At 52.0% G+C, this 27,959-nt stretch overlaps 1 protein-coding gene across 18 annotated transcripts in view; it reads right to left on the bottom strand.

The window, feature by feature from the left end:
• ptprfb (protein tyrosine phosphatase receptor type Fb) overlaps nucleotides 1–27,959 on the bottom strand; it is a 206,363-nt gene that overhangs the window by 76,943 nt on the left and 101,461 nt on the right. For 10 of the 18 annotated variants that reach the window (XM_035421849.1, XM_035421854.1, XM_035421851.1 and 7 more), the window contains exons 5-7: nucleotides 7,272–7,460; nucleotides 4,608–4,625; nucleotides 1,790–1,900 (exon numbers count right to left, since the gene is read on the bottom strand). In XM_035421849.1, coding sequence (XP_035277740.1) covers nucleotides 1,790–1,900; nucleotides 4,608–4,625; nucleotides 7,272–7,460 — 318 coding nt within the window. The remainder of the gene's footprint in view (nucleotides 1–1,789; nucleotides 1,901–4,607; nucleotides 4,626–7,271; nucleotides 7,461–27,959) is intronic. The other 8 variants (XM_035421852.1, XM_035421858.1, XM_035421856.1 and 5 more) reach the window with 1 other exon arrangement.

Here is a 27,959-nt window from a genome sequence, read left to right as displayed (position 1 = left end):
GGGGGGGGGAAACGCAGCGGCCACGCCCACGCGAAACGGCGACGCGTGAGGTTTGGGTTCAAACGAAACCCCGCCGCTTCTCCCCGTATCATTACCGCCATTAGTGGTCTGGAGCGAGTCCAAAACTACGTTCGGGTTTCTTGGTGTTGAAACCCATGAGCCTGGTGATAAAAGACACGGTTTCGCAGATTGAGGTCGTAGATAATTCCTCTCAAGATTATAAACCATCCCTGTGTAAAGCAGAGGGGATTGTGGTTAGAACTCTACAGCAATATAAACAAACTGACTGGGCGGAGTGGCCGAGAGCAGGTATAATGCCCTTTGACCTTCCGGGAAGTGAAATGATCCAATCCCAGTGAGCTGTAGCAACCCTGCGCTAACTGACAACCCATTCCGAGAACAGTTTATTTTTATTATTTCTTTGGTCCGGGCGCAGGCACTTTGAGATGTGTTAAAAGTGAGCATGTCATCCTCTTCCCTCTTATTTTAAGCGCAAGGTGACAAAATCGCTGCATGATGTCTGACGCTGAAGTCTGGGAGCCTAGGGCTGTTTTTCTCTCATAAACAGATTCTTACCTTTTTTTTTTTTTGAAAACTTCTGCAAATGCACCAAGCCAGCGTTTTTTTTTTTTTTTTTCCCTCCTCAGTATAAAATGAGTTTAAAATAGAAATACAGGCGCACATATATCTCTGTATCCACTTCTGGATGAAAGTGGATGGAAATACTTGTAATGATGATATCTACGGCAATGCCCTGGCATGCAGTGAGATACAGAGGGCCTAATAAACCACTGACATTTATCATTATGGCCGTCTATGGCAGCAGGGAATTTGATCAGATAATGAGTATTCTCATTAACTGCAAACCTCACACGCTATTACTCAGAACAGATATTCTACTTGGCACTTTCATATTGATCTTAGCAGGGACATATATTTCTCTCTTGGTGTTCTGGCAGGTTCATAGGAGCACAGCATTAACTTTGGTGGTGACCTCTACAAACAGAACGGCTATACAGTAACTGTACACACGTGTATATGCGTACACATACAACACGTACTATACACGTAAACTACTGTATACGGTTAATAACATATTTGTTGCCCATTTCCAACCAATCCAAATAATGAATGCAGCTAAGGTTATCCAATGATGCCACGCAGTCAGTGATAAGTGGAAGGGAGCAGTTCCTTGTTGAAAGAGATGTTAGGAGAGGATGATTCAGAATGAACCCTGCTGGCACAGAGAGAGAGTGTAACCTGCAACCCGCAGGGGGTGAGGGGGAGGCGAGGGGAGGGAAACACAGAGCAGGAAACACAACAAGGCGGTGTCATATTCGCTTGCCGCCAGACTTCACATGTTCACACGTGTCTGGCTGCAGCCTCACCCAGACGGCACCGTGGCACCTGGCCCTGACCTCAGACTCACCCCGGTGGCACGCAGAACTCCGAGTCTGCGGCACAGGTCAAACAGGGTGCCGCACAGAACTTCTGCTACGTCACAGCTATCGGACACGTTTAGATGAAACGGAGATAGATAAATAAATGAAACAAAACAAAAATCCAGACAAAACAAACGTGAGAATGTTGACTTTGGGTGGCCGAATGAGGCTGTTGTTCCACGAGAAGCGTGCCCGCGGGGGGGTCGGCGGGGAGACGGAAGAGAGCGCGGAGGTCAGCGCGGTTCATTCTGACAGGATGAGCTCCGTAGAGGCGAAACTGTGACGGGGAACGGGAGGAGGAGCTCTGGAGCGAAGGTGCGGGCGGGTGGCGGGCGGGGCGCTCTTACCTCGCACGTAGAGGTTAGCGGGGGCGGAGTAGCGGGTCCCGGCGCTGTTCATGGCCACGCACTCGTACTTCCCCTGGTCGGACTCCTCGCTGTTCTCGATCTGCAGCGCTCCTGGCGAAGGGGGGGGGGGAGGAGGAGGGAAACGAGGGGAAAGACAGCACACAGTCAAAGCTTCGTCCTCTCACACGGCTGACACCAACAAAACTGAATGCGCACACACACAAAGGCACCATATGCTACCTAGGGTGCATTCTGGCACCGTGAGCAGTGAATAATGTAGCAGCACGGTTCACGTGTTTAAAAACACTGAGTAATCTGCGATGGTGGCATTAACAAACGAGTGGAAAATATGGAAAGGCAAAGGGATCACAAATATGAGCTCCCTGAACTAATCAGGGGACTCCTCTTTGACTAATCAGCTGAAATATGCAGCAGCTATGATATGAGCAGCTTTCTTGGATGTTGCTTAATGCTAGCTAGTTAGTCTCCAGCACTGGCTACCAAGTAAACACCAATGAAAATCGACCAAACTAGATTTCAACTGAATACAATTTCTGATACGAGAGAAAATAGTCTCTATCCTTGACTATGGTATTTCTGACTATTTTGCCTTTTGTAGAGAAAAACAAATATTGTTTGCCAGGGAGCCATACTCCTGCTGAAGGCCTACTCCACATCTTATATGGGGAAATGAGGTATGTGTTCAAACTGAAGCATGGCGCCAAGGATGTTGTCAAAGAAGCACATGGCGTAAAAAGAGCTGATCTTAGCAGCCTTCTAGTCCATCACGCGATGAACAGGCTGCCAAGCATCAGCTGTCACGTTCCAGCGTCCAGCACCAAGCCACCATGTGACAAACACAGAGAGCAGAAAAACAAGGGATTTCACACAGAAGCCAATTACTGACTGAAGTCACAACACAACGGCTGAACAAGGGAGACACACGGTTGTCTACATCTAGACGGTAAACTCAGCATGATGTCTTCCGGATAAGCTCAAGCAAAAGCAGAACGGGACAACATACCCACAAAACAGGAATGACATCATGCTGCCATTATGTAGCGTGATTGGCCAGATGAACAAGGCCACAAATCGCTAATAATTCCATGATTGCTCTTCACTGGCTGTTATTGTGAGCTCTTTTCTGTCCCCTTTTCAGGCTATTCAGACCTAAATATAATCAAAGCTGGAAAAATATGTTTTGCTGCCTTTAAACAAAACATAGAATTTACTGACTGCTCACTTATGTGCAATTGTAAGAGCTTGTGGAGAAAGACTGGCTGGTCAATAGTTTTTTTGAAGAAAATAAATGGTGCCTGCAAAAAAAATTGCTGACTGTGACTTACCTGATTCTCTCTCTTAGAAGTTAGAAAGATTTAGCATCTCACCATTTTCTTTCACAATACCTCCAACAGGCCACACAGTTTCACTGCTTAAGTGATCACATGAAAACTAAAACCCAACAAACGGGTAAAAATGGCCATGTTGCTCAGACAGCTACACTTTGGAGAGCAAACAAGACAGAATTTTGTAGACACCATGCAGACCACAGAATGTGAAGAACACTTAAAAACAACTGCATTTCAAAATATCCTTCAGTTGGATTTAGGAAATGCATTATGGAGTGAATGGCTAGGTTACAAGAATGCTCAGCGCTGGAACAACGTAACAAAAATTAAGACGAGGCATGATGACACCCAAGATGGATTCTGGCACAGTGAGGGGCTATTACAGAGGAAATTCCGAGCTCCCACCTTGATAGTCCCACTCCAGGGAGACAAGGCGCAAATGCACACACTCACACAGAATGCTCTGTGGGGGAGTGTCTGCAGCGAAGCGGTGACCGTGTGACTGAGTGTTCATGAAATGTAATCATTTGCACATTCAGATGGCTCCTCTACCAGACAGCCAATGAAGAGGCTTCTGGCATGTTTCACAGATGATCCCAAACCCCATAACCTCCTCAGAAGGCAGCTGACCTGTCCACGTTTCTGGCTTGTTACTGCTTTTTACACCTAGTAAATCATGGCCCCAGCATCCCTCCTAAAGGCCAGATCCTTCAGCGTGTGACAGTGCTACTGACAAGCGATTCCAAAGGTCATGAGATATGGTCATGTGTACTGTGGCTTGTGTGCTTCGCGCTCTTCTTTTTTTGTCACTTTTTACGGTGCGGAGTGGCGACGAACTCCGCGAACACGAGGTTTTGCAGGATCTCACGCAGGCGCTCTGCGTGTACGTAATGAGCGGCAGCAGGAAACCGCGCTGCCCTCCGGCGACTGCTATTAACCCGGCCTTGGTTCCGGGCGATGGAAGGCCGCTGCCTGTTCTCACCTAACCGCCTCCCAATCATTTCGAGGCCGCGTCGCGCGCTGACATGGCCCCCCTCACGACATCTATTCTCAGCGGTGTCACTCACCTCATGCAAATAGAGCCACTTAAATCTGGGCTAGGTGGCACACGAGCTGGCCTTCGGCTAGCGCGCCTGCTCCCCTGCCCCCTGAAAGCTAATTTGCAGCTTGTTTTCCGGTGTAACAGCAGCTAGCGTAGCGTAGCGTAGCCCGGCTGGGTAGCCCCCGTCGGAGCAACACCTCAGCGAGACTTCCACGGGTGATTTCCTCTCCATTAGCGATGGCTGATTTGTTTGCCATGAAGGGAATCGACATTCGACAACACAGAACAACAAACGGGGCGTGGGCTAAGGCAGAGAGGAGGTGTGAGGACCGAGAGAGAGAGAGAGAGAGAGAGAGAGAGCTGGAAATGGAAACGGTGGGAGGAATGAAGTGACTCAACATTTGAGGGCAATTTCCAGCACTCTTACCTCTGATTGGTGTACCACCTGGTGAGGTAATTTGAATGCAAATAAAATTGGAGAGAAACGTTAGTACAAAGAGGAAAGAGAAAGGGGAAAAAGAGCAAAAAAAAAACAAAATTACGTAAACAAGAACTTAGAAATTCTCCAGGTTTTTTTCCCCCCCTTAGTTTGAGTGAAATAAAAAAGAGGACATAATCTCAAATAAAGAGAGAGGCTGCACAGTTTGAAGCAACACTCTTGAGGGGTTAGTAAAGTGTTGAGAGAAAATGTCTACTTGAGTGTGAGAGTCACTGAGCAAATCTGTATATAACCTTCTATGGAGCTGGGCAGACCTGTATATAACCTTCTATTGGACTTTACAGACAACCACTCTCAGCAAATACCTGTGTAGGTTTCCACTGCATTGTTACTGCATTGACAGCCTGCCGGTTGATCAGAAATCATTGCTGATATTTCCAAAGAGTTTGTGACATTGTTAATACAGGGACAGTCTGGCAATATGCAGCAGTGCAGCTGGAGCGCATTGGGATTCATATTCAGATAAATGGATCTTGATAGGAGAAACTGTTCAGAATTGAAAAGGCTCCTAAGTTTGTGTGCAGCCTGCACATTGAAGACGACAGCAGCCCTCAGGAGATCGTCTGAATCGTGTCAACTCTGAGAAAGACCTCCCCCTAGGGTGGAGAAAACCTCCCATAACTATGCTTTCGCTTTAGGCCTGCTCAGCCTAACCTGAAAGAGGTCTTTCTGGGCAGACTGCTATTCAACAAGACGAGGTGTGAAACACAGACATTCCCAACTTCCCCCGGAAACTTCAGTGATTACATTCTTGTCCCTTTTGATTTGACCACGTGCCCCAACTCTCCGGCGGTTGCCAGAGTTGTTGTTTGATCCTCGGGCACTGTGCTCCCTCACAAAAACTGCAAATCCGCAAGCTGTAAGGAGAAGCGCGATTCGCGCTCAAACTGACATTCGGAAGGACGCGCACGGGACTGTAAACCACGAGGGTTACGACCCCCAGTCGAGCGAGAGAAAGGCGGCGTGCTTCTCATGAGCGGCACGTCTTCAGCGAGGCCCGCACACAATTAACACAGCTGACCTTTCCGGCCGTGAAACCAGCGGGACTGCTTAAGCAGTTCATTAATTCCCACGTTCCAGGGCCTTTTTTTTTTGGTCTCGGCGTGAGATTTAAGAAATGCAAAGCGTGCCATTATGCCCATCGCAGGACAGGACTTATTCGCCTTAGCGAACGGACCCCGTTCCAGTAACCTACATTCGCTGGAGGTGGCGGTGGGAACAGGTTTTTGTGGAACTGAAGCAGAGCGGAGTTGGAGAGAGACCTCTGGAATAACAAGCGTGCCCCTGCTAAAAGAGGAGGATTTACTGGAGAAAGACGAGATTTAACTCTGTGAAGAGGCACTAATCTGCTCTTTCAGACTCCCCCCCCACCCCCGCCACGCCCCCGCCCCTTCCCTCAAATACTATCAGATCCTGGGGCAGGCCTGAGCCGTTTATTTACCAAGTGCTCCGCGTTGTAAATAGAGTGGGATCGATCACAGTCCGCACTAACACTGCACCGTCTGCAATTAGGTGAAGCCAACTGCATCTTTTTGAGAGGCTTAAGCTTCATTTGATGCAAGAGAGAGTTTTTTTAACACTGCAGAAACACAGAGGTCATTAATTGCGGGGGGGCTGGGGGGGGAATTTGTCTTTGCATTTCGTGGGGGACATTTTCATTACTCGACTATATTTTGAGCAACCTGAACAATTAGCTGTTAGGAAATTTTTTCCACGCACATAAACAAGACGCGTGTCAAGTTTGAAAATCACGTCGTGTGTCTACATGGATGCGCAAAAAGCAAAACTCTCTTTGCTCAGAAATCTCCCCCAACACTGTGTAAGAGATACAGAACATGGACCATACTGTGTTTAGCCTGAGGCGGTAGCAACAGGGGAGATAGGGGATTGGAACTCTGCAGACAGATGTACTATTAAAGCCTTAAAACCATACTGTCCATTATCCTCCTTTAAAATGTGTTGAAGAGAGAACCTCGGGTCTATACCACATTCCCACCTCTCTTCCATTAAAATATTCCTCACCCATCATATGAGTCCTTGGGCAAAGAGCAGAAGCTGTGATTCACACCCCCACCCCCGCACCCACCCCCACCCGGCCCTTCCCCCCACCCTCCCAAAGGGGGGAACAGCTCCTTCCACTTGCACCTTTACTCTTACACATCTCACAGTTTTGAAATTGTCCCATAAGACCAGCCTGGATGATGGTATCAAGGTGAAAGTCATGGACAGCTGATGCTAAATGTCCTTTTTTGCTGCAGGCGATGTGAAACACCGGCAGCCTTATAAAACTAAGCCTATAGCTCTGGTCTACGTTTCGTTTCTACCTGAAAAGGCACCGGTTACCTCTTCTGTCCTCTAACGAGCCTGGCCTATAATAAGGTTTGATGCAAGGACAGCCAGTGAGGCGCAGGTAATTACCGAGGACTTTCAAACACGAGGCTTCGCATCAGACCATCCGTGATATATACGTTTGTGTGAGTTGTCATGGTTACTGCCCAAGCCCATTAGGAGGTGTTCTCATCTGACCGTGTTTTTTTTTCTTCTTTCTCCGTTATGCCCTGCAGGTGAGAAGGCAGAGAGGGGGTCCCGTACCTGATCGCAGCTGCTTGATGCGCCCGTTGCTGGTGCTGATGTCCACGGGCAGGAAGTCCTTGAACCAGGAGATCTCTGGGTCGGGGTTCCCGCTGGCGGCGCACAGCATGGTGGCCGTGCGCGTCTTCTCCACCACCTTCAGCTGGGGGCCCATGTCGATGGTGGGGAACCCGTGAGGGACCTGGTTCTCTGCAACACACAAAGAGAGAGAGAACACACACGGTCAGACTCCTCCCAGACCTGTTCCCCCAAACCCACATTACATTACATTACAGGCATTTAGCAGACGTTCTTATCCAGAGCGACTTACACAACTTTTTCACATAGCATCTACATTGTATCCATTTATACAGCTGGATATTTATTGAAGCAATGCGGGTTACGTACTTTGCTCAAGGGTACAAAGGCAGTGTCGTACCGGGGAATCGAACCTGCGACCTTCAGGTTACAAGACCAACTCCTTACCCATTATGCTACACTGCCCCCCGTCGTGGCGGCTGACGTGACGTCGCGCTCCGGGGGTTTGTGGGATTGAGCCGTGCGCGCGGAAGGCTGACTGACAGGTGAACGTGCGAACGGGGCGAAATGGAGCGATCGGGCCCGGAGGAGGATTGCCCCGCGCCGCTCAGGCGGGACTAATCCCCGGACAGCGCCTTCGCCTCCGGAACAGATCTGCATTGGGTGGGGGGGGGCGGGTGGTATGGTGGGGGCTGCTGGGGGATCCACTGCCCGCTCGGCGCCGGGCTCAGCCTACCGTGGATCGGCTGGAGGGATAAGCGCGCTCAAATGGACGACCGTGCTAAAGCCTGTGTCAAACCAAGGCCTCCATTTCTGTTGAGCGGATTGGTTCGCCTGTGCAGCCAGCTAAAGTGCAGGCGCTTCATTGGTCCTCTGAGTTCTGTGCGTCTGACCACAGTCAAGGGCACGCTCGTCCAGTACGGACACATCCCCTCACACAGCAGGGACTTTTCAACATCGTCACAAACAGCTACTGCAAACATATATCACTTAGCAGAGATGCTCCAAAAAACACACACTTACATTTTAAACCAAACGTGTCAAGGCCAAGCAATATTATTCTTATTTTCTCATTACTGTAAACAGCAGTATCAGTATCATTTGTAGCTAGTTGGCTCGTTTATTGCAACTGTCTTGTGCTTTTTTCCCCTTCATTTTTCAGACAGAGAAACAGCTCTTCGGAAGATCCTCCAGTCGTTCTTCATTTAGAACTGCACACATAACTATGAAGATGCCCCAGGAATCCCGCGCTTAACAATGCATTTTACAGCCCGACTATAACAAGCATTATGAAGACCATGGAAATCTCTATTCTGAGTAAATCATCAAATAAAATTGGCAATTTTCTCATAACAATAAAATGAATAACAGTCTACATCCTCTTCAGCTACAGGTAAGTAAATGCGACAGTGAAATATTAAAGCACGCTGCACTGGCTGGGCAAAAACACGGCGTTTCTGAAACCCGTGCCTGAAATCCCCCTTCAGGCTGGTCTTTCCATTATGAAAAGGGAGAGACCTAGGGTTGCCAGACGCCCAGATTTCGACTGAAAAAGGTCTGGTTTGTGGTCCTGACCGGACAATCGGTCGTGCCATCAGATCCGCCAGCACCGAACCTCGTTCGCGTTTAAGCTGTGAATCCTGTACCGGCTTCAACACATTTTAAACCCCAGAGAAACCCCCTCTGATCCCCGAGCTCAGCACTGCAGCAGCATGTATGCCCAGGGACAGAACTGAAGAGGTGACAGAGCCAAAAGGCTAATGAGCGCGCGCAATGAGACAGAGGGAACCGGGAAACAAGAGGAGCAAAGGATCCACACGCCGGCACTCCTCCAGTCTCACTGTATATCGAGGGTGAGTGTAAATGACTGGGTTCCTATGTCACTTCTGTAATGAAAGAACACCCTGTGCAGAGTGCAGAGCCTATTCCGTGTGTCTGCGTACAGCGAGTCCCCCCGACGGATCGATGGGACCCGAACGGCGAACGCGACGGTACGGCGGCGGATCGATGCGCGCTGCACGGCGAGCAGGCCCGGTCCGTAGCGTGTGAGCGCCAGAGAGGGATCGATGGACGCGGTATCTACTGCCGAGGGACGCCGCGGCGATCGTTACGACCGTAACTCCACTGGGGAAGGCGAACGGCGACACGGCGCAGTGTGTAACGCAGTCGGTAGAGACACACTGGCCCGCTTCGTCGCTGGGTGCTGGGTGACGGTGGTAGCGTGCCAGAGAGGAGGGCGAGCTCTCAGGCGAACAGGAGGCTAGTGGTGAGCGTCAAGTCCGTCGGGTTGCTAGGTCTGAACACGAGCACTCGGAGACACACACACACACACACACACACTCCCACTCACATCCACTCTCCAGCGGGACGGACAACACTGCTGTAGTCAAAGCTGACAGGCTGAGAATGCCAAAGAGCTAACTAAGGCTGCCAGCTCATAAATGTTTTATAAATCTGTATTTAAGAGCACTGTATGTAATCAATAATGTTTACAGATCTGGTGGGAAAGGACTAGGCCTGCTTCTTTCAACGCTGCTCTGTATACACAAAACTAAGCCTCTCACACATATGAACCGACCGAGCGACCCACGTGGATGTCAAGCTGTTAGTGCATTCAGTGACACCTGTTGCCCCGGGCTACAATTGGCCATGCAACAGAGATCAATGGTCTTTGCAGGTAAGCTACCAACATTTATTCAAGATGGAAAGTAACTTAATGACTCTTATATTATGGTGCAATCGCAAACAGCTCAAAAAATGAAACAGCTGAATGAATAGTTTGTTTGGAGAGCCATCAGTTTTGGTGTACTGCCACTAGATTTTACGTACGGATTGCCAGCTATTAATAAAGGTGCCATTATGACAAGCAAAACGCCCTTAAATAACCTGCCAATAGTCCTGAAATTAATTACTGTTGTTTTTTTGGAACACATGCAAGTTAAAATAAATGAATAAAAACATTAAAATGAAACAAGCGAGTGCGTCAATAGAAAAAGAAATCTGAGAAATTTAGCAATTGGAACAGCACAAACCTAGCAATTAGACGAGTACAAATAAAAAGCTTGCCATTATTCCTGCCACCATTGTGCAACAGGGCCCTGTTACAACCATTAATACATTTCCATTTAGCCAACTAAAGCCTACCGCCTGGTATCCCTGCATGACAGCCATCGTGGGTATTGTTAAAAGCACATTCTGCGCTATGCTAACACGATGCAACACTACTAACCAACGTGTGTATAAAGTTGTGGGGAAGGGATGGGAGGCACATCCCTACGGTACCTGAAGCAGATGGACCATAAATCCATTGTAAAATGCACAATCCTGCCAGTGAAGTACACATATTTTAATGGATCTTTGGTCTATTTGGATCATACGAATGCACTGAACCTCATGCCTTATGAGGATAGTATTCTGGATAGTATACAGTTTTTCTTCTTTAGAAAGACAGAAGGACACATTTACTTGATCTTGGTTCTGCGTGCCATAAATCAATCCATCAATCAATCAAATATTATTTATATAGCAGATTTTATGTACAAAGGATTTGTCCCAAATTTGCTCCATCGTTTACCCTGGCCTAAACCCCCACAGAGCGAGCCAGAGGCAACAGTGGCCAGGAAAAACTCCCTGGAAGACAAGTAGGAAGAAACCTGGGAAGGAACCAGACTCAGTAGGGGGCCCATCCTCCACTGGCCAGCTCAGGGAGTGGGTTCACAAATACCATAATCAAATCAAGTCTCTGCCTCGGTACCAGGGCATCAGTGCTAAGGGGGTATGACAGGGTAAGCTGTCATGGGCACCAACAGGTCCAAGGGGCCCGTAGAGGGGTGTGTATGAGCGTGTGCATGCACAGGGGGGCCCTTTCTCATATTTGTTTCCCTGCACAAATAATTTCCAGACCCGTCCATGTTTGGTACAGCACGCGTCGTGGTCCGAGCGGCGTACGGGAGCCAGGAAGCGCGCCGAGCGCCAGGGCGCGGTGCTATCCGGTAAAGACGCGTCCCCTCCAGAGCTCACGCAGAGACGGGGCGCGAGCACGAGAGGGCCGGGGCGACATCGCGCCGCCACGCGCTCTTCAGGTCCTAGCAGCCGCCTTAATCCCCGCGTCGACTTCACACCGCCGAAACCCTCAAAGCCCCGCCCGGACGTGGCGGCCCGCGCCCGTGAAGCGGCGCTCTGTAAAGCGCGCTTGACAGCGTCTCACAGACGCGGGCCTCCCGGGGGTAAGGGACAAACGCGGAGCGGCGGAGGGGGGATCCCAGAGGCCGGGGACTGGGCTGCGGTTCTGAGAGCGGCGAGCTAGACGGGACGGGCGCGTTTAGAGCCGGATTTACTCCGCTGTCTTTCTGGGTCACGGCCCCGAAACGCTGCACCTGCTGGGACGGACCGTGCGCAGGGAGGCCGGGGATTCTGGGTCGCTGGCACCTGCCTGAGCCCAAACTCTTTGCGTGTAAGCAGAGGTATTCCCCTCACATTTCTTCGAATGTATGTAGGTCCAGTAGTGCTGCCTACACGTACACACTCATATTCTGATACACACAGGCATGAACACAAACGCATTCGCACCAACAAAGATGCGCAGGTGCACCAGGAAAACACACACACACACACACACACACACACACACACACGTGTCTCTCAGCCTCACTCGACTGTGGCAAAGCCCTGAACTTCAGCCCGGGCGTCTCGAAATCCAGTCCTTTTAAATCAGTTCCCCATTCACCGGCACCTAGCCGTCTCCATGACAGCAGACAGATCAAAAGCTTCAATGAGACAGTCAAATATTTGTGCACGTCATGCGCCAAAATAATCTCACACATCTCGGATCTCAAAAAGCCTAAAACATACTGTGACATTTGAGTCAGATTTACAGATTGCGGTACCCGCATTAAAACACCGTCCCTGTGAGACGGCAAACACGTTCTGCGGTGGCAGACGGGGGGGAGCTGGTGTTATCCTTCCTTCGGCACAGCGCTGGAGCTGCGGAGGCCAAACCGACGCTAAATCACCCAGCGCTGGCTACCGGGCGTCAGGTGGTCAAGCGCCCGGCTTCCTTCACCAAGGTGACACCTTTCGCTCGGCGAAGAGAAGAGCGAGTAACCATGGCAACTGCCGAGGAGAAGGAAGGGAGGAGAGGGGAGCGCGGGGGAAGCTGAGGTGGCGAACAAAAGAAGTTCCAGGAGCCCGAGCGAAGCCGTCCCTCCGCGTGCTCTCTCCTGCACGCCGAGCCGCAGGCTCTCCGCAGATTAGACCGGGAGCCTGCTAATCTCACGCTGACGCAGGAATGCTAGCTGAACACCGGATTAGCCTCCGCTCAGGGTGAACGGCCGATGCGGCGCTACGGTGGGGCTGTGTTCAAATCAGGCCCAACGTTTGCACCGGACAACACAAAGGCGAGTAGACAGACACACAAACTAAGGAAGAAACTTGCGGATCTCGGTAAATGAGAGGGTGTTGAGTGAGCGCCAAGATCGATATGTTCTGTCCAAACGCACGCAGACAGACGCACACACTCCAGCGTGTGGACACACCGCACACAAACACGCCGTCTCTTTAAGCAAACTCTCCCCCCCCCCCCCAGAGACCCTCGGTCACGAGACTGCTAGCGCTGCGAATCCCAGCCGGCTCCAGCGCACAGACCTTCTCGCCCTCGCTGTACAGCACACGGTACAGCAGAAAGGCGGGCAGCTCTGCAATACAGAACTTTTAAACAAGCTTTCAAGAGGTGCGGAGGCCAGATAAAGATAGTGGGGGAAAAGCAGAGGTGCACCATGGGATTCCTGAGAGAGCTGGCCCACGTTGTTGTGCTCTCTGGGGAGGGGGGGTGGGTTGGGGGGGGGGGTCGTTCTAGGCTTTTCTGGCCCAATCCTCGCTGTAGGAGGCGGGGCTCACGTGGGCCGCTGTTGCTGCTACTGAACTGTACAGTTTCGTGGTGAGGGGTTTTCCAGGGTAGGAGTAAGGACGCTTGTGCTGGTATCACCGTCCCGCGTTCCTGGACACTGCAGTAACACCCAGCCAGAGCACAGCGGGACCGCCTCAGGAAGATTTATCACACCAGCCAGCGGCTCTCGGCCCATCAATACAACAGGCCCCGAATATTTACTAAAGCCACAGCGGCTGCTGTGCATAGCAGGCTTTTATATGCGCGCTGTGCATTGAGGGAAGCTATACGCGCTCGGGGGGGTTCACAGTATATTATGCTTAATTAGAGCCGGTAGCATCATCCCAGCAGCCGCGCCACGCCGGACTTAGAAACTGCACCGTGGAGACCGTGCGGGCCCCCTATTCATCTCGTTACCGCCGCCGCGTCACGCTAATGTTGCGCCAGCGCAACGTGGTCAGGCGCTCGCTGGTTGAGCGTGTCTGTTGAGCCAATGAACAGCATGTGTAATAAACGGCATATGATTTATTATTCACTGCTTGAGTGTAATTACCATTCTGATGATGTTTATGAGCGCCATCTTCCTGGGGGATGCAGAGGGAGCGTTTGCAGAATGAAGTGGGAGTGGAGCGGGACGCCGTAGCGACACGCCGCCCTGGCGCCCGTCCAGGGAACCCAAAGCCAGACGCGCCCGTCCTGCCGGACCTGCCGTCGGGAAGTCTTGTTTGCGGGCGATGCGCTATTTTACCCGGTACACGTGACGAGTGCGAAAGCGATAAAAAAAACAGTCAAAACAATGGGCCTGTTTGAAACACAAGGCCTGCCACCTTCTCGCGGAGATGAGCGTCTGACATCTATGGTATTTCCTTGGCACGCGCGCGGATTCGGTCCGTGCCACCGCGCGCGTGTGAGAGAGACGGCCCCGCCTTCTCACTGTCAGTACGAGGGCGCATCTACAGGCCAGAGACTCGACAGGTAGGAGACCGTGAAGGAAGGATTTAAGCACCATTTGAGGCGTTTTCTTCCCAAGCACAGAGCTGTGGAAGCTGAGAACAAAGACCAGTGGAATCCAGAGAGATGACTGACACTTCCTCACCCAACGCTCTCCCTCGCTCTGTGACTAATGCCTGATGAACTCTCCAGATTACATTCGTCTCATTCTTCACCAAAACAGAGTAATGACACTTAAAATTCAGCAGCGCTCCTTATTATTTTTTTCCCGTCCTTTGACATTCGATACGTGCGGTGAAAGAATGTAACCGCGGCGATGGCGTGTTCGCGTATTAGCTGTCCGGGCAGCCATTTGTGGAGAGGAATTACCCCCGCCGTCTGAAAAACGAGCCCGTATCGTCATGGCTACATGCAGGAATTTTTTAAACGCATGAATTAGCAGCCCCCCCCCCCCCCCCCCCACCTTAACTATACCCACAAACCCCACTGCACTGCAGCAGAGCTCAAACACTGTCAGTCAAGCTCCACTGGTAGGTAAAATTAGGCAGCTCTAACATTTTTTTTCTTGCTCATCGGATAGTGACCTTCCTGCTTCGCTTAATTTCACTTAACCTCACCCAGTCCCCATCCCTTCCCCTCTTCTGAAGAAAATGGATAGCACGGTGTCACGTGGGATTGGGTTTAATAATGCTGTATATAGATGTCTATGTGGTAAAAAAAAAAAAAAAGAAAGGAATTGCACAAAAAGCTGAAAAAAAAAGCTACTGGCACTTTGCGAAACTGTAAAGGAGGTTATGTTACGTGCTCAAGCTCTCACAGCTTAACAAACGCTCTGTGTTCCGTGAGAACGCATTCTGCAAGTGACAGCTCATGACAGGCTAAGAGAAGATATGAACCTCCGAGTTTTTCTAATATCGCTCTAACACTCCCCTGACCCCTCCCTCAGGAACATTACGTTGAGTCATGTCAAGATTAATGGCTCCGCAAAAAAAAAAAAAAACCTCATCGTACTCAAATTCCTCATCAGTGCAGACGCCACAGACGGCGGTTTGAATTTAAACGGCAATTGGACACGGGCCTCACCCCTCAGTCACCTCACACAAGGTGCTTGGCTAAGGTGGGGTGATTCATCCTCCCAGCCATCGGGCTGCCATTTTGTAACAGAGGAGAGGAACACGAGTTGCCTGGGTGAGCCCAGTGCGGGAGCCCGCAGGGCGGGGAGGGGGGGGGGCCCGAAAACAAAGGCCCTTCTGTAAATGCTGGGCCTTACAGGGTGACACGGCGCGTCTTGAAATCCGCCTCCCGACGACTGCTGCTCAATTAGCCCTTCTGACACGTCAGCCCCGCGTCTCGCCACAGCGATGCCACCTGGACCCGGCGTGAGTCAGGACGCGCGAGGACGTTCCTGTCTATCCACAAAAAGAACAAAGAAAAGAAAAAAAAAAGAAGGGCCTTGGCAAACAGGCCAGGTTCAGTGGCGGTGCCCCGCCGACATCTGGGACCATCAACCCGAACCACGAAAGGGGAGCGGAGCGAAAGAGGGAGGGGCGGCAGACGTACCCGCCGAGCGGCGTGAAGGCGTCTGCTGCCTGTCCCGTGTTTCACAGTCACTGTCCCGCGCTGTTTCATCCTCATCGGGAAGCACGCCAAGGGACTGACAACGAGACGGAATGTGCCGGTAATAACTGCGCCCGTCTGTCTCTCTGTTCCGAAGCGAAGGCGGGGACTCTCCCCGGCTCAAACCGATGCTAACTTCAGTCCATTAGCGCCGGGAGTGACAGGTAAAGCTGGCTAATCACTGGGGATGTATCAGGTACCGCTCAAAAGTTTTCCGCAAAGAAGCCTTTGCCGGAGAGGAGCGCTCGTGACATCACAGCCTGTCGGAACGGATAAAATGGCCGCCGGAACGTGCCACGCAGCGAGCGAGACAGAGAGAGAGACAGAGAGAGAGACCTCCGCACTCACAGCTCCTCAGAGCTACAGAACCGAGAGAGAGAGAGAGACCTCCGCACTCACAGCTCCTCAGAGCTACACAACCGAGCGAGAGACACTTTGAAGTACCGCAAAAAAAAAAAAAAGAAGAAAAAAAACGAACAGTGGAAAATTTAAATTCAGCGCGGCCGCAGGTAGGCCACTCATCCCCTCGCTGGGCGGACGGGTCCTGCCCTGGAGAGGAGAGTCTGGCTGCTGTTGGTGGCAAGCTGCGATTCGGTGATTACGGACCGGAGCGTGAAAACGGGGTTGAAACCGGTATCCTCGGGAACCCACGGAGGCCGAGCCGCGTATCCCCATTTAAAGCCATTACTCGGCAATGAGCTCTATCGCATTAGTCAGCTGAGCTGCAGCGGGCAGGCCAACAGCAGGCAGTAAAGAGCCGCGTTCATTTCGCTAGCCCAGCGCCACTCGGGTTCCCTGTGGTGCTGCCGGGCCTCAGCGTCGTCCTGAAGCAGGACCCATGTGAGCGGGCAGCCGTGAGGAAGCGCCACCATAACCGCGCGTGGCCTTCTGGTCTTCCTCGCCATTCCGCAGTGTGTGCCCTGAGAATGGGCCGCTTTGATTAGCTCCACGTCGGGTGTTTTCCACTGCTGCGCTCGGAAAGGGGGTGTGGGGTGGGGAGTTTGGGGGGGGGGTTAGATCTGCCGACGGGAAGGAGCCGCTTCTCCAAAACTACGGAGCCAGGAGAGCACACCTCCTCCCCGCTGACATTTCCAGCTCTCCCCTCCCCACACCTCCCAGGCTTTAATCAGGGAGCTGCCACTCTCTGGCGGGACGCGGCTCCCCTAATAAGATCACCCTCACCCCTAAACGAAGAGAGCGCCTCACCCTTTCGCGGCAGAGAGACGCGCTCCTCCTCACACAAGACCCGGGAAAAGAATTCCGTACCACAAAGAATCTGTCTGACCTTTTCTGAGAGAGGGAGAGAGTGAGAGAGAGGGAGCGAGAGAGAGAGAGACAGAGTGAGAGAGAAAGAAAGAGAGAATGGTAAGAAAGAGTAGTTCCTGGGCCCCAGTAAGGATGACAGCTTACATGCAATTAAATGACAGCCCAAGTAAAAGGCTGGGGATGTAGGAGACGGAGAGAGAAGTTGCTTTTTTTAGACAGCGGAGAGAGCAGAGCTTCTTTATGATTACATAAATCCATTAAGGCTTTCTTTTGAGGCTCTCAAAAAAAAAAAAAAAAAAAAGCAAAAGAAGCCGCTTCCGAAACACCGGAAGGTTGACCTTTATTTTGCTCCAACGCAAAACCGTAAAAAAATATTTTTTTTTTACTCCAACACGGCGATGAGTCTCTTTGTGTACAGACGGATGATGACCCGCCCGCTTTGAAGACAAGCCACAAAGCCATGTGACCCTGGAACATATATTAATCATCATTTTCATTTGTGGACCCTGCAGGAATGCAGCCTTTGTACAATAAAGAAAGACAGCCACGTACATTCTGGTTCACATATTACACACAAAGCCATGCCAAGGTCTGTTATGGAACTCTTCCAGTAGCACTGTATTCCCAGAATTTTTTTTTCCTCCATAAACAGGAAAGCAGATAAGACGTAAAGTACCTAACAAACCACGGTGTGTCAGGTGCCGCAGTTCCATGGAATTCCCAAGACACCTGTCGGAAGCCTCCATGTCACACCCCTCCCCTCCATAGACAGTCCCATTACAGCTAATCGGAAACTCCTTCCAACATTCAATTTCCTAATCTAGAATACTTGTTGGAATTATGAGCATTGCTCATTTTCTCTCTCTCTCTCTGTCTCTCACGCACTCAATCGCACACGCATACACATGCTCACTGTACATACGCACACTTGAGCAAATGGGTCCGTATGAAACAGCCTAACAAGCCTTTCATAGCTGTTGCTTGCCTCTGAATGTGCCTCAGGTGTCTGTGTCTGACAGTTCAATTTACACCAATTACTACCAGCCGAAACTGTTGTTTCCGAATCCATTTTAATGGCTACAGCACACATATAGAACATATTTTCTCCAAAACCACACTGGGTGTTCGAGTGCGTGTCTTAGACATACAGTCTGAGATGACAACTATGCAATATTCATTCATAGGCTGAACGCAATCATACGAAAAACTGTTTAATAACCCCTTATTTAGCTAATGTGTCATCTGTCATCCCCCCTAACCTCTAAGCCAGTGGAATGTGCAAAGTAGGCTTCTATTGGATATGCTTGTTCTAAATTCTGTAAATGTATTGTGAGGCATTAGCTGTTGCCAGAACTCTAATCTCTTAAACAGCCCAACAAGAACTTACTTTTATTTTCTCATAGTGGCTTATCCTGTCTGGCTTCAGGGGGCATTATGTAGCCTACCTGTGAGTTTGGTCTCTGGTCATTCACACTTAAAAACTGTTGGTACTGCTTAAGGTGCTAACCTCTGTTCGCAGTTTGACTGAATCTCTGCCAGTTTGCTTTATCCATGAAGCGCCCAAATGTACGTTAGGAGAAAACTGAATTACAAGAACTGAATTAGAAAGCATACTGAACGCTATGCAATTATGCAGTTATGCAATCCAAATTAAATTTTCCAATACGATAAATTAGCTTAAACATTACAAATTCAAATTATTGCAATACAAATTCAAGCTATGCAATTCAAATTCAAATTCTGCTGACAGTAATTCCCGCCCGTATAGCACTGGCAGCACAGAACTAAGCGAATGTCACTGGTGATTTGTCACACAAAACAAAACCGGCGTTGTTCCTCACACGGCGGCGAATGGTGCGGGTGGAGGCTCATTCTCCGTAGGGCGGCTGGCTTATCAGATAAACATGTTTACAGTAAAGACGCGCAGGGGTCACACGTATGGCCAGCCGTGTCGACTGCCGTTCGCTACCAGACGAGGTGAGCGCTACGGTGGATGAAAGGGGAGAGAACAACCACCGACGCATAAGAGACAGAAGCAGCCGTGCTGACCCGCAGAAGTGGAGAAGTTTCAGAAAACCGAGAAAGAGAGAGAGGGAATGAGACGGACCCGAAGACTTTTCAAAGTCAAAAGATTGCGAAACCGAAGGAAGTCTGAGTGCGTCATTACCGCTGCTGTTGTTGTTTTTTAAACGCGGCGGTCTTGAGGACTTGTTTATCGGCCGTCCTGCAGCGAGAGAGATCCTCCCGTGCGGCTGGCCCGTGAGGCAGCTCCGCTCCTGCCAGCGCAGATAACCCCTCGCTGCCGATGGCAGATAGCTGCATCTGGAACCAGCGCTCTCCCAGAATCCCCCAGCGCGGAGATAACAACACGGAAACCGAGCGCCTCTCCCGCACACCCCGTATATAAGCGAATGAGACCGAGTCCGTGGAATTTCGGAGTGTCCTCGCCCGTCCTAGCTAACGTCCAGTGTCGTCTGCCCCGGCTCTCCAAACCCCTGCTCAGAATTTGGCCCCCGGTCGAGGTAACGCGTCTGTCTCCCGGTGCTGCGGTCCGCAGTGCTCAGCGCTCCAGGCCCCGGTCCCAGCGAGAGCGGGCGCGGTAGGGGAGGAGGAATGGGTGGTTTTGTATTTGGAGAGAGGGCAGGATCCCTCCTTCCTGTTTAAAGCGCATTAGTGCGCCCCGCGGCCGGGCCGTTCATCATCCCCGCCATGCGGCTGCTGACAGTTTAACGGAACATCTCCTTTAATGCGGAACAGGTAGCGCTGCGCGGAGAGCGCCCTGACAACCCCACAGGCTTGTAAACGCTGAGAGGTTTTAAAGGAGGGGGCCACCCCCCCCCCCCCCCCCCCCCCAGGCAGGAGCCCGGGCCCTTCCATTCTCTACTGCGCCTTTCATCCCCGTTACCTCGCCTACCCCCCCGCCCCCCCCCTTCATAACAGAAAAGTGAAGGCAATGGAGTTCTAGAACACTGACTCAGAATTTTGAAGAAGAAAAAAAACATTCCAAAAAACCTACTCAACGGCTTAAATTATAGTATAATTACCTCTGGCTTGTTGTGGGGAAGCTTCTCAGTTGAGAAACCGAGCTCATGTGGGAGGGAGGGGCGGGGACAGGGGAAGGACCATTCGGAGCGAGAGGGGAGGGGAGGGGGGCGCTGTGCGCACCGGTGCCTGGCCTGGTCTAATTACCAGGGCAAGCAGAGCATGGCAGCGCTACTACGGGCCTAATCACAGTCCCGCTGACTGGGACCCAATCAAACGGCACAGCCAGCGGACCGCCCGTCAGCCCCCGATCTGCACGAACCTCATCGCCGCAAAACAAATTCATTTCGGAAGGTACAGGACACACCGCACCTGGAAACAGCGAGGAATAGCGCCGACAGCAGCTCAGAACAGATGGGGGGCTACGCATCGAGTGTTTCCACCATCTCCACACCTACAGGACTGACCTGTAACTAGATGCCAGGCTGGTGCCAACGCCTAAAAATAAAAACACACAGGCCTGCATGATTTATATTCATTCAAATGCAAATAGAAGCAGAAAGGCTTCAACACCGGAACAGTAAAAACTGGAAAAACAAAAGGCATCGAAACTCAAAATTGCATCTGCCTTCAAGGGCATTAAAGATAAGCTCAGGCTGGGCCACAAGGGGCCAGTGGGAAAATATTACCCACGATGCAACAGTCCCCCTGCATTTCCATAACCGCGCTCGCCTCCTTCCCTGATACGCATCAGAGGACGAGGAGGGGGGAACTGGAAGGCGGCCCTGCCGCGATCCTTGGCGGATCCAATTCTGAGACTAAATAAAGGCCTTGTGATATCCTCGCACGAGTGGCACGCGGTGATGGATGGTGATAATTAAGTGTGACGCCCGCGCCGATGGCGGGAGAGCGGAGGACCGGGGCGACGGAACACTGCTCCCGGTAAAGCAGGGCTGCTCACTGAGGGGCGTCCGCGAGCTTTATCGCGCGCACACGCTCCCCGGGGGCTTGTGTTCCAGCCCATAGACCGCCGGCAAAAAACAAACAGCGGCTAACGGAAGACAAGGCCGGGCCGAGCGACTGTTTCCCTTCCGATCCACCTCGGCTTACGGGCGGCGCGCCTTCCGGCACAAAATGGCTGCCGCGCATCGCCCCGGGTGCGTTGTGCGCGTCGGCGGCGGCTGGAGTGAGCTCCCTGCCCTTCTGCGGAGCGGATCCGCGACGGTGACAGGCGCTACACAAACGCGACGCAAAGCAGCGGCTGTGCTGGGCGAAGCCTCGCTGCGCTACGCGCAGTAACGAGCTGCTTGGAGCGCTAGCGTGCTTCGGCGGCAGCTGCCTAATTACAGGCGTCCAGGAGGCCTCGTCTGCCTGAGAGACCGTCTGCGGGGTTTCGGGTTTTTTTACGTCGCCGGGTGCTGTCACTCAAGCCGCGCCGACGAGCTCCGCCCACCCGGATCTTCAAAGATCAAAAAAAAAAAAAAAAAAAGCCTTGCTGTGAGGTAATTGCGGGGGAATTTGTTTTTTGAGAAACAATCTCAACGCCTGAAAGACGTTTCTCTGGATCCGGCTCGGCAGCCCCGGTGTTTGTGACATCGTGATGAAGCGGGCGCAGGAGCCTTCTGTTGGGGCCCGGTCTCCGCTCAGCCCCGCTCTGAACCGCGACGACAGAGCGCGCGACTCAAAGAGCTCCCCCCGGGGGGCTCTGACTCAAACGTCCACGCGCCAGACGCGTCTTCCTCACACAGCGCAGGGAGAGCACAGGAAACGGCAGGCGGGAGACACAACCCAGCGCCCAAAAACGGAGGGGCTGAGGGGCGTACGAAAACAAGCTGGGGCACTCTGTCACGTTTCTCACGTATGGGGGAGGAGGGGGGGGGCATTCTGAACCGGCAGCGTACCTTTAGAGCTCCTTGCTGGAGGGAACAGGTAGGAGGGGCGGGAACAGGGCGGGGAATGCGATTCGGCCCACAGGGACGTCAGTGGCGCCCCGACCGGCCACGCTCGCCTGACCACCTTTGCGGTGTTTGCCGTCATCGTCGTGGGAGACCATCGCAGGTGGCCATCATGCTAGGAGGTGAGGAATGTGCAGGGGGGCGGGGGGAGGGGGGGGGTGCCACCGCGCCTCTCACGCACAGTTTGAGCTGTGTGGCGTCCCATCTCGGGTGGTTACGCAATGCCGAAAGCGGGAGACCTGCGGCAGAGACTCCGTCCTCATAATGGGGGGAGGAGGGCGGGGGGGGGGGGTTCCAGCTTTGAATAAACGCAGTCTCGGTGCGTAAGACATTCTGCAGGCACACTTGACAGCAGAGACAATGGCTGGCACCAGACTGTCAAAGCCACAGGATAGGATTTCAGAGCACTTATGCAATTTGTTTGTAACCAAACACGCGCTCCTTTGTGTGCGCTATGAAAATACCCAGCGAGAGTGTGTGCACTGGACGCGCCGGGCGCGGAGCGGCAAACTGCATCCCTGAGACGAGTCCAAGGGCCGCCGATCTCACAGCGAATACCGCAGGGCCCCGCAAACGGTCCCAGGGCCCCGCAAACAGTCCCAGGGCCCCGCAAACGGTCCCAGGGTTCCCTCGCACGTTCTCAGCTTCGTCTGAATAGGAGACGGGGGGACACGCACACACGCTGAAGCCTGGCAGCGCCTCCAACAAAGCGGGGAGGAAAAGGGCAGGTAGAGCGCTCTGCTCGCGCTCCGTCAACAATCGCCGACGCTCGCATCCGGGAACAATCGGCTTTTTGTAATTCGCCTCAAAGGAAGATGATCCGCCAAACAAAAAAAGGGGAAGAGAGAACAGAAAGAGGGCTCCCGTATCCTCTTGGATTTCTCGCTGAGCTGTTGTGTTTTTCCGGTTGCCGTGGAGACGGGGCCCGCGGGCGCCCAGCCCTCGCACGCATTCTCCCGCGCTCACACGGGAAGCCCGGAGCTGCCAGAGACGTCAACATCGGCAGCTGGGCCGCGGTCTCTACGGTAACAGGTGCGTTTGTTCAGCACAAAGCCTTGCTCCCCCCCCCAGGCCGGCCCCTCCCCCTGCTCAGTCCTGGGGCCGCGTTCCCACCCGACGCTCTTGCCGTCGCATCGTCAGCTCGACGCCCGCCATCTTCCATCCAGCGTTCGTCTCCCAGTCTAACGCCATCGTTAGGCACCTGCTCCTCCTAAGCCCACAGCACCCTGCTCCCACTAGCGCCCCCTGGAGCACAGGTGGGCGCTTCGCAGCCCCGTGTATGGGGGTATTGATTCAGTTATCGAGCCGTTCTGGAGGATTAGGTGATGCTCTGCAACAGGGCCTACACCGCTCTGCTACTCTCCAGCTGGTTACCTGCAGCAGCATGCTGCGGCTAACAAGCCCTAAGGGAATCACCAAAGCACAGGCCCCTGTCCCTGCACAGCCAGGCCAGGCGGCCAAAGCGAGAGGGACGCAACGCAAGCCTCTCATTACTATTTAAAAGGGGTCCTGATGAAAACGAGAGTGGCACTTAAAAAAGGCAGCAGAACGAGACGATGTGCCGTCCAGCTGGAGGGGGGGGGTGGGGTGGAGACGGATTTCACTGACATTCACAGCTCTGAATGAGGCATGCCGAACACTGACTCACGCCACATTAAAGGCGCCGCGCCTCCTCAGAATCAAACCGCCCGCAGACGTGACCTTTTTAAACGGGCCCCATGAAGGGCGGCGGCGGAGGGCAGGCGGAAGACCCGCGGAAACATCCAGCACACCCGCCAAAACCGGCCCGCCGGGTCCCTCCGCCCGCTCACCGCCGGCCCCGTTCACCTGGAAACCGGATGTGTGTCTCGGTTGCTAACGGCGGCGTGACGTCGGCGGGTCCACGGCGGCGGTGTCCGCGCCCGATGTCCCACCGTTTTTATCGGAGAGTTCGTTTATTTCTTTTTATTTATTTTTATTTTTGGCGAGGGCGGGCTAACGCATGCCGTGACCTTTGCGGTAATGTGGTCTCCGCGGCGCGGGGCAGAACATTCAGCCGCGCTCCCGGCTCCGACAGGCACTTCATCAATACCCCCCCCCCGCCCCCGCCCGGCCGCCGCTCCTCTCCCCCCTCCTATCTGCTGGGCGGCGTCCGCAGCCGGCGGCGTGATCTACCGGCCTGTCACCGGTGCGGCGCCGTTATTCATACCCCCCGAGCGCCCCGGTGTATACATTACACTGGGCGTGACCCGTTACCGCCGGCCCGCTCCCGGTCCGCCAGCTCCCGGCGGCGGCAGCGACTGAGCGGCCCGGGCACCTTGGGCGAAGCGCCCCGCCCGCCCGCCTGCAACTCTCCCAAAGTCGCCGCTTCCGCGTACCGCGTGGACCTTTCCAGAGACGTCGGGTAAATCTGTTTACGGCGCTGGCGGGGCAACGTTTAACACGTCCCGTTAACAGACAGGGAGTTCATCACTCACCATTAAACACCGCTCAGTCAGACGTGACTAATTCACAAGCTGGGGCGCGTGAATGGCGAACAAAATAAAAAATTATACATATATAAATATAAAAGTAACCCCAACAACAACACAATAACAGCACCATGGCATCCTTACAAAGGGCTCCTGAGAACAATTAAAGATGGGAAGGAGCGGATGATGCATTTTTAATATTGACAACGGGTGCTGCCTCATGTCTCTGGAACGGGGGAGCCAAAAAAATGCTACCCCCCCCCGCCCCCCATCCTTAATTGACTTACTAATTGATCAAAAAAAAAAAAGCTGAGGCAAAGTGTAGGAGTGAGCCGCTCATCTATTATTCAGAGAATATTTATGCAGGATAACCGAAGCGAGGGGGAAAATTACACTGCGCCGATGGGACAGGCAATTTTACAGCTGGGCGAACCTGAAATACGGGGAGGAGGTGCGCCGGGGATTCGGATCTGAGACTGGCGTGCGCTCGCGGCCCGCGGGCCCGCTGCCGTTGTGAGGCGTCGTCTGAGTTTGGAGGGGGGGGGGGAGCGCTGGATGTAAAGAAGTGGAGGGACCACTAATCTCGGGGTTCCCCCTGTCGTCCCTGCCAATCTTCGCCTGGCCTTCATGCATTTCGACTCCCAATGCATAATTTACAGGGCTTGCTGTGAATGTTTTTTTTTGTTGTTGTCATTTTTAAACTTTTTATTTTCAAGAAACCATAAACTTCAATGTGAGCGAAGGCCAACAGAGGTGACTGGAAGGCTCTGAAGAGGAGCAAAGAGGCAGTCCTGCTTGGTCATAAGCGTTCTGATTTCATTTCAAACTGTGGACATGTGAAGCCTGACTCCTAACCAGGGCCCATCCGGCCCCCTTCCCCACCATCACTCTCAAGTGCTGACCTCAAGCCGTGGCAGCTGCATCCTGGGAAATCCGGTTAAGGCGAGCGGGCAGATCTCCATGGCGATCACGCGCGTCCCTGCAAATCCGCTTCGCGGGCGGGCGCGGCCCTGTCCGTCACTTCCCGGCGCACGGGCGCGTGAGAGCAGGGCCGGTTAGAGAGTGCCCGTCACCGTCGCTGGCGTCGCCATCAGCGTTCCATCAGAGTGACTGAGTGAGCGGGAGGAGGCCTCTCTGAACAAAGACGCCAGCCTTCGACAAATTCAGCTCTCCTCTTCTGTCTTTCAGTTCTGCGCGGGCTAGTGAAAGACTGTGATGCGGCACAATGCGGGATTTGCAGGCCATTTGGTCTGCAACAGCATTTAATGAGTGTCAGAGGTTTCTGTGGACGCACTCAGAAGGATTAAAACTAAGTGGTCCTGCTTATAAGCCATTACAAACAGAATGCAGCTGGATGTGACAGGTGTAACACGTAAAATCTTTCTAAGCTCGGTGTTAAAGCAAATTTCCATGCTTATTCACTTAGCCTCAATACCCACATCAATGGCATAATTTCTTTTTCCAAGGAGCTGAAATCAATCTGGGAAACACAACAAGTTGACGCTTGTATCCGCGATCATTAATCAACTGAATAACTCCTGAAAAAAGTGTATCTGCGCAATCTGACACGTTTCACTTCAGGCTAAATGTAAAGTGTCAAAAAGGCACGGAACGCAGAGAAAATCCTGCCAATCTACTCCCATTCGAGCTGAAACGCGGGCTCGCAATGAATTTTAGAGTTCAAATTAAAAGGGACTTGAATACCTTGCATTTTTAATGCCGCCATTGCTTGCTGGTAAGTCTCGCTATCATAAACAGTACTCGTTATGCAAGATAGTGTAATAAAACTCCCTAATAAATATTACGCCGTGGCCATTAAAAAAGACATAACGCTCAGCACAGGGATTGGCTGCTTCCCGGAGCTCAGAAACATGGCCCCCGCAGGCGCTGCTTCCGCCCCTGCCCCCTCGCGACAGACCTCGGTGTTTATTGTCATTTGGGTTTATATCAGGGCCAAACAAGCCGCGTGTTTAATAAACAGGCCGAGAGGAGTCTGAGAGGTCAGCGGGCTTCGGCTGGGAGGTGTCTGGGGCTGGGATATTAAACAGCGGGGTTGTCACCTGTACCACGCTCCCGGTTTCAGGAGACTGGAGGAGGGGGGGGTTTAAATTGAAGTCGGGGAGGTCTGATCCCCCAGCCCTGGCCGGGGGGTTACGTGACAGACGGACCCGAGCGGCCCGTCCAGCGCTGGCGAGGCGCGGGCCGAAGGCAGCCGCTCTCATTACCCAGCTCGCCACGCTCGGGCGCCGCCCCCGTTCCGTACGACGCCGCGGGCCGGCTGCTGTGCGGGGGTCCCGGGCCGGGGGTTCATCAGCAAACGGGCCCGGCAACCAGGGGGGCGCGCCTTTCTCAAACTGTGGGCCAGTGTGAGAGTCGCCCGCCTCGTGTGAATGTGTATGTGAGTACGTATGTGACCACAGGATGGGTGGATGTGTGTGTGGGTGTGTGTGTTTGCAATCGAAACTGGCAGTTCATCCATTTTGCGGGCCTGTGCAAATACTTCTAATGTACACAGGGGTACATTATACAAAATAACGCACATTCATATTATTAGCTTTTTATACATCCCAAAACATTTTAATTATCAGTTATTTTATTGAAGTGAAATTGTGTTCTTACAACTCTCTTGAAATGCAGTGCGATTTACTTTGTATTCAATGCTTGCACGAGACAAAGGAATTGTAAAATATGTTGAAAAGTCAGCATATGTTTAAGGTACACAGCTGTAAATCTATCTGAGAATCAACAAGGGTAGCAACTGCTTTTTTTGATGTCAAAAACATTCCCACACAAGCATGCCTCTGTCAAGAAGAAAGTTTGAGGAAAGATCTTTCAGGGGAAGGTAGTGACAGATGCATGGATACAATGGTTGCTGCCTCCAAATATCTGCAAATGCAGGAGGTTTCACAACGTGCCATATCAATGCAAGCATCTGGTAGGCTTCTGATTCAGAAGCCTGTCTTGCTAAAGCGTTACTGCAGAATTCTACTCCAGGATTCTCCATACATCCCCTACTGTGTGTTTAATTGATCATAAACCAACATTATTACTGCTGCAATTGTTCACATTTCAAGGGCTGTGGATAAGTCTCACAACACACTTACAAGCAAAAGGATCTGGCGTAGATGCACTGCAGGTCAAACAGATTGTCAATGATGAGAGGAAAATGATCATGTAACGCAAACAGTGTTTTCTGCTTCAAAACAGTTATGTATTCACAAAGCAATCAAAGGACCACTGATGGGCATTTCATAAAAACGTATAATCAAACTCCCTTTTAATTTTCTGCGTTAATACTTGAAGGATTGTCATCTTTGCTTACATTAAATTGCCTTTCTGGAAACACTTACCAACAGACTCATAACTCCTGTTCTGAAATTTAATTTGAATTAATTTAAATTGACATCATTTATAGATTAAAATGATACAACTAGAAAACTATATTTTTTTCATGAATTCAATATTCTCTATGACCTTATATTCTGAATGAGAAAATCAGGTTAACTGTTGAAATGACAGATAACTTTAATTTATGGAAACTTTAAAACAGCAAGAAAAAATGAAT

The sequence above is a fragment of the Anguilla anguilla genome, chromosome 6, assembly GCF_013347855.1.
Source record: "Anguilla anguilla isolate fAngAng1 chromosome 6, fAngAng1.pri, whole genome shotgun sequence".
Lineage (NCBI taxonomy): Eukaryota > Metazoa > Chordata > Actinopteri > Anguilliformes > Anguillidae > Anguilla > Anguilla anguilla.
This window is presented reverse-complemented; position numbering and strand designations above follow the sequence as displayed.